Here is a 10,918-nt window from a genome sequence, read left to right as displayed (position 1 = left end):
CACTGTCATGCGAGAATTCAGGGTAGATTCAACACAGGTCACTGCTGCGTGGCTGGTGATTTATAGGTTAGACTTAGGAACTTGTAACAGGGCCTGAATTAGGCTTGTTAGGTGCAATCAACTGTGGTGGTGGAGTCGCTGGCAATCTTGACAGGTCTGACTCTAGTCTAATGCCATCAGAGGTGCTCTCTATTACTGTGAAGACAAATAGGCTGCCCAGTAATGAAGGCCAGAAATCTGCCTCCAGGGGCCATGGATGTTAGTCTTGGGAATTTGAGGGACCTCCGAAGGTTTTCCATGAGTCAAAGAGTCAGCTGATAGGTACTAGAAAACAAACTGAGCCGAAAGGCAAGAGCAATGTTGTAATAATAGAAAACGTGTTTTCATTTCTTTTCTCGTATATTTGGTATTGTTGAGTATTTAAAATATAAATTATAATATTATAGTTTGGGATGAATTAACCTTTTTTTTTTTTTTGGTGAAACAGCGGCTCACACCCTATGGGTGTGGATACGGCCTACAAAATCTGAAACAAATAAAGCTAAAAGAGACTCCGGCACTGTGTCGGGCTCCCTCAAAATAAAACCTCCAGAATGATGAGCCGCATAGGAAGCGACCCAATCAGCGGCACAATTTGCTTCCCTGTAGACGTGTGTAGCCTGATAGGTTTCACACGCCTGCAGAAGTCTGCGAATGTCCAGAAGCAGCGGTCTACCCTCACCTGCACGACCCGGCCCCTAACCCAATCAATCACAGTGGCGAGTCGCCCTCGAGAATGATCTGGTCTTCACCCAGTGTCCGTCTCGCATAAGATATGCCCTCCCAGGCGGCTCGAAGCTCAGCACATACCACCGACGCATCGAAGATCCACTGACCCCTCAACGCCACTAGCCTGGCATCATGATCTCGAATGACGAAGCCTACACCTCCACCTCTCCCGTCAGCTGCCATACTACCATCGAAGTTCACCTTCAGGAAACCAGGGGGTGGGGGTACCCAGGATACGAATACATAAATTAACCTTCTTTCGGGAGAAGAAAGTATCTGTTCTAAAATTAATAATCTGATATTTAAATCAAGAATCCAACCTGTTGAGCATAATCTATACTACAGAATATATATAGATTAAGAAACAATAGATTTTAATATTTAAATTATAGCAAAATATGATCTTACATTATATCTACCATCATACATAGGTTATAGACTGCCAACATACGTGATTTTTTATTTTTAGGTATTTTTAGGGATATAAATTATGAAAAATGATGTGGATCTTCGATTCGGATATCCAATTATTGATTTTGGATATAAGAGGTAATTCCGTTTTTGTTGTTTTTGTTTTTTAAATGGTTAGAACGGGCTACACAAGGAATAGCCCTCTCTAAAACAAATGAAATTAGCCACACATCAGCTGGACTGCATCTTTCAAGCTGTTTGGATTTGTTTATTTCTTCTGTTTTGGAACTTTGCTGTAGTTAGAACTGGAACTAGTTTTTCACTCTGCAGCACTAAGTTTTCACCTATTGAGAAAAGGAAGTGGGCTCTCTCCACCCATCCATGAGAGCGTTGATGAGGCTCCAATCCAAGTAGTCCAATGACTTCAACTACTGGACTAGTTGGCAGCCAGGTCACTCTTTTTGTGAAGTTTATTTTTTACTGCACGCAGCTACTTGTCTTGAAAATAATTTAAACCTAACTAAAGACATACGCGTAAATTAGTTAAACGGCTACTTGGATAATGAACTTTAAAATAATACCAGCCTGATTAAGGATCTGAGTAGTTTAGGCCCTTGGCAGAAATGAATCTATTTGAATAACACTGAGGGCTTCAAATAATGTTGCAATTCCTCCACCCAAACCATCATGCTTACACCTGACACTTCAAAATAACACTGAATTCTCTAAAATCCAAATCATTTTTGGAGAAAACCTTGAACTCGAAGCTTCATAGCCAACCAACCACTTAGGCCTTTGGTCCCACTGACTGAGCTAAACAATCAACGTGCTAGGTCTATTAGGACCAAAGTACTTTGCCATCCAAGAGCTAGGTCTTCACCTTGCCATCCCCTGCCCTGCAGAAGCCACTTTCCATGCCATGCTCGTCCTGGATTCTGTAGATCATATAGATGTGTTATTTGTGTTGGCTTCTCCTGTAAATCCATATAATAAAAGAGTAAACTTGGATTACAGAATGAGAGCTACAGAATCTATAGATGGCGGATCCTAGCTCCTTCTGTTGCATGCAACCAAATGACTTCCTCCATCCAACCTTTTCCACAGAACTCATTTGCCAAATTAAAATTGATAAAATTCAATCAACATTTGAACCACTTGCCAAATATTCTGCTATAAACTATGCATGCCACTTATCAAAAAGCAAGCAAGGATGTTTTGCATTCTCTGTAATTAAAAGAAAAAAGAGCACACGAACTTTCTCCACCCTTTTTCAGTTGTACAGAAAACAACCATCTTTCCTCGACCTATTATTTACAGCTACGGTCCTAGAGGTAGCTTGCTCATCATCTGATGATAAACTGACCCTCCATTTGACATGGGCAGCCTGGACTCCGACATTGGTTCCTCCTTGGGTTCTCCTTTTGGTATCATAAACCCTGATTCAGTCACCTGGCGATGCCCCAAATAAGGATGGGCTGGAGGAAGAACCGACATCTTCATCGAGGCCATCGGACCTAATCCAGCCATCATAAAGTTTGCCAGGCTTTGTTGACCCATCCCGAAAGAGAAGGCGGCGGCAGCTGGTCCTAGCTGTTCCCTACCAGGCAGGCCAAATGTGCCAAGTGGTGTTGGGGCATCAAACCTGACCAGGCCATCTTGAGTTGGTTCCAGTCTTCGATGAAGGTTGTGAGACTGCGATGCGGAGTTGGCCGCTGTTGCAGAGGGTGCAGAGTTTGGGTGGCTGCTGTTTCTTGCAGCAGGGACATCATGGTTGTGCTTTCCCTCATAGGTTGTGATCACTGATTTGAGATCATGTGATGCCCTCTCCACATGTTTTCGAACTGTGCATCCTGGATTTGTGCACTTGTAATAGCTCCTGCACCAAAAAAAAAACCATCCATATCTTATTATATACTTCTTTATGATGTCTTCAATCATTTGGTCAGCATGAACAAAAGCAAGTATATAACTGTCAGATTACTAAATAGATAAGAGCATTGGCTGCAGAAAGCTTACAATGGTTAGGAGCATTACTCGATATTATGGGCAGATTTATTCATAATGTCACGACATACCTTGGATTTGGATTTCCTTTGACCACCTTTTGTCCATATTTGCGCCAACGATACCCATCATCGAGGATGTCAACCTCGCTTGTTGTCTGAACCACAACCCTTGGTTCACGAACAGCTCTAGAAGCAGCACACATTTCAATTGGACAAGCATCATGCTTCCTAAGTGAAAAAAAGGTCAAAGCAGTAAATGCCGTGCACCCTAAGCCATAGCAAGATTAAACAAATTAATTTCCAAACTCACTAATTAGAAGTTATCATTAAGAAGCGAGAGTATAGTAACCTTCTTTTTGACTCTGTCTCATCTCCCTCACCATCACAACCCAGCGAGACACTGCCATGAGTTGCCTGATCATCCTCTTCTTCATCATTGGATAGAGTGGATGAAACATCTATAGCATCTTGGGATTCAAAGCGAGGCCCATCTTGTGTCTGTACGGATGTTGATGGGTCACAGAATTCAGCGGCAACAGTGGCAGATGACAATGCCTTCTGGCCATCACCCCGCCATTCTTGGCCTCCGGTTCCGTTCTGTGTGCTTGCCCGTAAGGGCTTACCTTCAAAGCTTGCCTGCAAGCCAGGCTGTTCTGAACCATCAATCTGTGGATCATTGAATGGGTGGGAAGATGGAAAACCAGTCCGGCGATTCGGAGGAGGCTTGGTGTGGTTGTGAGCACCCTTGTAGATTATCTCTGTGATATGGCCTTCATGAGAACGCTCCACCTTCTTCTTTACCTGGCAATTTGGGTGAGTGCATTTATAGTAGCTTCGTGGGAATTCACTACCTTTTACCTGTTTCTGCCCATACTTCCTCCAATTGTATCCATCCTCAGCTGGTGCACCAAGAGCCACAGAACAAATTTCTTTTGGATCAGCTTCACCATCTTGTTGGTCATCAGGAGGTGGTGACTGATCATTTCCCATAAATGAATCAGACATCCTCTGGTTGAACATGACATCATCAGTGGCGTCTTTTCTATCAGATGAGTCAGAAAAGCCAGCATGAAGGTTGAATTGCTGTTGATTTTGCAAGTTCAAGGTGCCAGTTTCTGGGCTTGATGTTTGAACAGGTTTTCCTGATTGAACAGAGACCTGTATACTTGGTAATGACTGCTGCTGATCAACAGTTGAAGCACCCTAAAAATAAGAAAACTAATCAGACTGGAATACTAGGAAGCAGGTTGCAGACAAGGGTCTGCAAACCATTAATTTGTTCAAATACTCAAATATGTAACAGATTATATGCACAATTACTAGAAGGGGTGGGGTGGGCACAAAGCATTAAAGAAAAAGAAAGACTGCCATTTTTGTGAATATGGTAACCCCTGGCTGGTAGGGATCTACCAATCTCCAAAGTATAACAAATCCATAATCTCAGTACAAATTTTAAAGCAGGAAAAGTTTGCATCAACCTGAGGTGCCATCTTGATTAGATAATTTGCTCGATTACATAAAGATGAATATGTCTTCTGTTACCTGGAACCAATTTTATCCGTCAACAAATCTGAGGTCATATAGAACATGGGCTTTTGCTAATACATCAAAACACAGAAAGAATAACACAGAGTGCTGAACCAGATACGTCATAGAGAAGAACTATTCAGTTATATACTTGAGTATGTTCATACCATCATAATAAGGTCTGATTTCAAGAGTACACTGGGTATACCATACCAGAGAACAAATTCTGCACCTTCAGATACTAAACATGTCTGGACCATATCACAAGGTGCACGCATTGTAAAGAGGCCAACTCAAAGCCATGGAATCCTTACACAATGTTAAAGAGCACAATTGATAGGTGGCATGGAAGGAGCAACCAATTCATGGATATATTTTGTAGACAGAGAGGGAGAGAAGTAACATCTCGTGGGATTTCGAAAATGTATTCTTGTAAACAATTGTCCAAAGAATTACAATTTGTAGAAAGATTGAAGTGAACGAACATTTGATGGAGAGGACTAAGGAAGCAAATACTAAGCTACATACCAAAGCAAGTTCACTAGTGTAGATGTTCCTTCAACATAGATCAACATAAGAAGTTTACAGTGTAATGATGGACTGAAAATGGTACTGGGTTCTCTGCTAATCTGCATCAGGACATGGGTTTCTCACTAAGTTCATTATTACAAATTCACTGAAAACTTATGACCTAGTCTTACAGAAACTAATATAATGTACTAATGCCACATCAGCAGGAGGTGTCATGTACTGATGGTATTATAGACTGGAAGAGATTGAATAGTTTGCTTTGGTGGACTGGAATGGCATATATCTGAAAATTGAATTCTTAAGAGTCACCTGCATTAAAATAAAAAGCTGCTGCTATTGCAGATGTTAGTATTCATGCGTAAAAGGGCGCCACTTTTGCAGAGCATGATAGAATTAGCTGTATCCATAAACCACAACAATAATGTTTGTACTGTGTGTTATATGAAGATGAATGATATAAAAAGGGCTCCTATTATCCATTATGTGGTCTAAGAAGCACTCTCACACTCTCACACGTAATTATGGCTCCTATTATCCATTCATTGTTTTCCAATAAGAAAAGGGAAAAGGAAGATCTAACATAATACTGATTAGTTAATTGATTAGCACTAACACCCTTAGAAATTTAAAAGCAAGAAATTCATTCAAGGTATTCTTACTCGCCTTTTGATGGAGAAAAAAGAAATAAAATTCTTCACTGCTCCACATGCATCCAAGCCATTGTGAAATCCCCTATGCCCTTGTCTACACAAGTTCTCTGTTGTATCATTGCTTCCTCATAAAACTCATTAATATTCTTTCCCGTAATTATATGCTTGGTTTTCAACACACATCAACCTCAACAGAATCACTACTGCTATGCACCAGTATCCTTTCTTTTTAATCACTAATAAACTCCAAAAGCAAGCAAACAATGTATTAGACATGTCTCTCATAAAACACCATCATGAAGTTACCCTGTTGTATATCTTTTCATTCATGCAGCTAATGTTTAAGAAGATAGAACCTAATTAGTGAGATGATCGGTCTGCAGTTGCCTTTTGTCCATTAGTTCTGGCTACATCTTTTTTATTCCAGCTCTTACCAACATCTGACAACTTGTACTCTTGTTTGTTTGACTAAAATCTAGGCCATCATCTTCAACTTTCCTCCATCTCACCATTGTCCACATCAAATAACAATAATACCAACCAATACACACTACGCAAAGTCCTCTTTAGTGTCATCAGTCAACTAATCAATGACAATCGAAAGTCAGTGGCTTAAGTTGACATTTGTTGTAAGCTCAATGTCTAATGAAACTAACACAATCATAGCAGCTTCTCACACCAATGATATCAACCACTCTTGACCATAATGAATCAACAAAACAGAACCCCCCCCCCCCAACCCACACACACACAAAAAAAAGCAAAGATATATAAAAAATTAAAAGCCACAGCCTGCACCTATAAGAATTACTACTGTAATGATGAATGTCAATATAAAAGATTTGCACACTAGCGGGCAGATTAATTACAAATACTTAATATTATACAGTATGACTCTTCAAATGATAAAATCTCTAGAATTATGTAATAACTATTAGAACGCAGAATCGGCAAGCTAATAATATTAGCAGAAAAGCAGTTTATCCTAGCAATTTGGGGTATTTGTAACATAATGAGCCCTATTAACTAAAACTCAAATAAAAAATAAAAGCCCAAAAGGCGTTACAATATAATTTTGTCGTTTTTCTGAAATGAAACACTTCATTGTTAGCTCTGTAGATTTTACCCCATCATGACTTCCTATCTCAGACTGACTGACCAGGATTAAATTTTGATGTATCTAGAATTGATTGAACAAGTTGGGCATATATTCATATATTAAATCCATGCTAGATTAGTATATATAAAGCGGCAGTTTTGAAATCAATTAATATTCCTTCTTGATTCAATCTGTCATTTTTTTATACCAAGAATATTCCTCCAGTTTATCTTTAAAAATGCATTAATTATTCTACCTACTCTCTTGCCCAGCTTTAACAACCATATGCTCTCTCCTTCTTTTCCAATCAAATCAGACTCCTTCCAAACAGATCGGACTTCATCTCCCTCTAATTCGATTCATATAGAATGGACTCTTTGATTTGCCTTCTAAATAGATTGGACTCTATCACTTACTCTCTTCTCTCTTCCCTGCAACATGCATTGGGCATGCCTAGTTGTTAGTTACTTTTAATACCGACAGATTGGACTCTATTACTTGTTCTCTATTCTCTCTTCCCTACAACATGCATTGCACATGACCAGTTGCTAATTACTTCTCACATCTTGCCAGTTTCTAAAATGAATGAAAAGTCAGTAAGTGATTTCTTACTGTGATCTACTCTAAAAGAACACAACTTCACAACTACGGAACATGATGGATATATTCAAAGCTACAAAAAAGAACATATTAGCAGATTACCTTCTTTTCTGCACTTGAAAAACTCGAGGAACTTGAATCCAGATGAGGCTTAAAGGAAAAAGCTCCATGAACATCTTCATTTTTACTAGGAAATGCTGAAACTGAGGATGTGATTGGGTTTGAGTTACCATTCTGTACAAATGGAAACTTTCCTGTAGTTGGAGATGGTTGAGCCTGCAGAACTCACAAGTCCAAAATAGTCAGGTGACACAACTTGCACAGCATTGTTCCAAGCTGTTCTCAAGAAATATACTTAATATTCTACTCACAAAAGTTACGACAATGTATCAACATCAAATGAAATGACAGACTTTTAACTTGAAAATTATATTAATCAAGGGACTGTATCCGCATATGCATCCTCATGCACTGCATTTCAAAACACTGACTATAAATAAATACAGCCATGAATCAGCATAGTGAAACTCATTACATAGTTTCTTACAAAATTTGTAACAGATATCACCTAGTTTTCTAGTTTGATTGTTACATTTAATATCCATGATTACCTTATAAAATGAAGGTGTCTTGGTGCAACGGTAAGGTTGTTCCATTGTGAACTGAAGGTCACGAAATTGAGATATGGAAACAACCTTTCCGCATGCCAGGGTAAGGCTTTACATCTGACCCTCCTTAGATCCCGCAATAGAAGGAGCATCGTGCATTGGGCCGCCCCCTACATTGCAGAATACTTTGCATGTGCATGCATGCATATGTATATAAACGTGGTTACGCACTCATAAGAAATGAATTCAACAATGTTCACAATTCACTAATTGTACCTTTAAAGATCTGTAGAAGAACATTTGCATTTAAAACTATGTCACTCGCTTGTATTTTCCATAAATATCACATAGTAATTCCATTAGATAAATATTTAAAGTAAAATTATGCTAACATAACAACCAGAGTACTAACAAAATTAATTGGACTTAAGAAAGGCAGAACTAAATGCCCAATCCATCCCTTACAAAAAAAAAAAAAAAACCATGGCCCATAGAGAAGGATAATTATCTACATACTTTCAATGAGGCATTCAATAAGTCTATCAAGCAATCTATATAACTAATTAACTCAACTCAACTAAGACTTAATCCCAAACTAGTTGGGGTCAGCATTTTATATGACCAACTACCCCCCCCCCCCCCCCCCACCCAAAAAAAAAAAAAAACAAAAAAAAAAAAACAAAATCCTTTGGATTTTGGCAGAAAATCGACAGCCACAAGAATGAAAGGCATTCATCAGCAAATTCTTCTGTGGGCATGTAAATAACACTTCCAAATACATTGTCTATCAAGCAATCTATATAATTAACCCAACTCAACTAAGACTTAATCCCAAACTAGTTGGGTCAGCATTTTATATGATTAACTACCTCCCCATCCTCCACCCCCACCCCCCCCCCCCCCCCCCCCCCAAACCACCAAAAAAAAAAAAAAAAAACAAAATCCTTTGGATTTGGGCAGAAAATCGACAGCCACAAGAATGAAAGGCATCCATCAGCAAATTCTTTTGCAGGCATGTAAATAACACTTCCAAATACATTGCCTAAGATATTAAAACTTTTGGCGACATGAAATCTAACAAAGGATTCCTCAACTATTTAACAAACCATGTCTCAGATTCGCTGTGCAATCCCCATTTTTCTATTAATAACATATTCATATTCAATTCACATATATCACAAACAATCAATTTAGAATACGAAATATGAAATCGTACCAGGGAATTAGAAAGAAAAACTGGAGACTCCAGCAACGTTGTCGGACTGAGACCAGGTGGAATCGTCAGATAAGGAGAACGAACATCCGAGGATGATGATCCCATGTTGGCCGGCGTAATGTGAGCGATATTGAGTTTTGGAACACTAAATCCGGCCCTTGCCGCCATTCTCTCAGCAAGACCCCCCTGGGAGCTTGATTTGTGAGCACCAAACAAGCTCGGTTCTAATGAGAGATCGCTCGAGTACTGGACTCCCGCCCGACCCTCTTCTTCTTTTGGACCCATAAACGTTTTCTGTTTATCAGATCCCCGTGGCGGCCCCTCGATCCCATTCTCTGACAAGAGATCGGAGAATGATTTGGAACCCAATTCGTCGTTCAAAAAAGTGGACAGAAAGGTCCTTGGGCTGGGATTCGGAGGAGGCGCCCAGTAACCGACCATGGTGACGTTGTCGTCCGACCCAGCCATGAAGGATTTAATCCTTCTCTCGATTCAGCAACAAGGCTTTTTCGACCTAACAAATTTCAGTCCAATCGAACCGATGAGCAAATGCCACAAGCTACATCGATAATCAAAAGAAACCAGCCTCCAAATTAGAAACACCCACGCCAAAAAAAAAAAAAAAAAATCAAAACCCACCTTCAATTCCTCCTCAGAGAAACAACTACTACACCCATCCTAATAGGGAAATAATAATTCCATCCCCACCCCCCACCCCCCACCCCTCAAATTCTACCCGCAGCCTACAAAAAAAAAAAAAAAAAAAGGAGACTAAAAAATTTTCAATTTTTAAGAAGCTACAGACAGAGCTCGATTGTCCTAACCACCTGGAATCACACAAAGACTAGAAAAAGAAGTTAAAATAATAAAAAACCAGACAAACCACTAACCAACACAGCCCTAAATAACCGCAGCCATTGAAATGAAACGCGACTGAGCACAAAGGTCGCAACTTTCAAAGAAATGGAGCAGCTTTGGAACGAAATCAATCAAACCCAAACAGCAAATCGCCCGAATCACTCACTAACAGGAAAAGGGAAAGGCAAAACTCGCCAAATAAGAGAAAAACGGGAGGAAAAAAAAAATCAACCACATAAAAAAAAAAGGATGGAGAGGTGGTGAAGCCAAGGAAACAAACCCAATCACAACAAAATCGGCAGAGGAGTGCTGCTCCTTGGGAAACCAATGATTGGGCTCCTCCGCGGAGCTCAGTCCCACGTCACCGAAGAGAAAAAGGGAAGAGGTGAAAATAACGAAACAAGAGCAGACGGGGGAGAGATGTAGAGAACGATCGGACTCAAATCATCGTCTTTCTGCTACCGGGAAAAGAAAATTCCCGCAATAATTTGTTCTCAGAGGGAGAGAGAAAGAAGGGCGGTTTGACCGAGGAGACAGAGAGAGGGGGACCGAGAAATAGGAAGGATTCGTTGGAACTGGAAGGGCATTAATGGCGAGCTGTTCTTATCTCCGCCATTTGTTTTCTTTAGTTTCCTTTTTCTTCT

General features: G+C 39.9%; 1 protein-coding gene across 2 annotated transcripts; it reads right to left on the bottom strand.

The window, feature by feature from the left end:
- Window positions 1–2,273: 2,273 nt before the first annotated feature.
- On the bottom strand, window positions 2,274–10,918 carry LOC103718944 (probable WRKY transcription factor 2). 2 transcript variants are annotated; one of them, XM_008807960.2, is made up of 6 exons: window positions 10,555–10,918; window positions 9,417–9,930; window positions 7,695–7,868; window positions 3,535–4,388; window positions 3,255–3,413; window positions 2,274–3,055 (listed from the first exon to the last, which is right to left on the bottom strand). In XM_008807960.2, the coding sequence occupies exons 2-6, from the start codon at window positions 9,882–9,884 to the stop codon at window positions 2,497–2,499; spliced, it is 2,214 nt and encodes a 737-aa protein (XP_008806182.1). In that variant the 5' UTR covers window positions 9,885–9,930; window positions 10,555–10,918; the 3' UTR covers window positions 2,274–2,496. The 2 variants fall into 2 exon arrangements, with proteins under 2 accessions (XP_008806182.1, XP_017701159.1); XM_017845670.3 differs by lacking the exon at window positions 10,555–10,918 and adding an exon at window positions 10,056–10,075.

Source organism: Phoenix dactylifera, unplaced genomic scaffold (assembly GCF_009389715.1).
Source record: "Phoenix dactylifera cultivar Barhee BC4 unplaced genomic scaffold, palm_55x_up_171113_PBpolish2nd_filt_p 000334F, whole genome shotgun sequence".
In the NCBI taxonomy this organism is placed as follows: Eukaryota; Viridiplantae; Streptophyta; class Magnoliopsida; order Arecales; family Arecaceae; genus Phoenix; species Phoenix dactylifera.
Note: the sequence above shows the minus strand (reverse complement) of the source record. Positions and strands in the feature narration are given on the sequence as shown.

What these genes read in the sequence shown, in the direction of transcription:
- LOC103718944 (XM_008807960.2), bottom strand. Translation starts at nt 9,884, where the DNA reads ATGGCTGGGTCGGACGACAACGTCACCATGGTCGGTTACTGGGCGCCT. An exon ending in GAGACAGAGTCAAAAAGAAG is followed by an intron (nt 3,414 to 3,534) that starts GTTACTATACTC and finishes TTTTTCACTTAG; the next exon opens with GAAGCATGATGCTTGTCCAA. An exon ending in AAAGGAAATCCAAATCCAAG is followed by an intron (nt 3,056 to 3,254) that starts GTATGTCGTGAC and finishes TTTTTGGTGCAG; the next exon opens with GAGCTATTACAAGTGCACAA.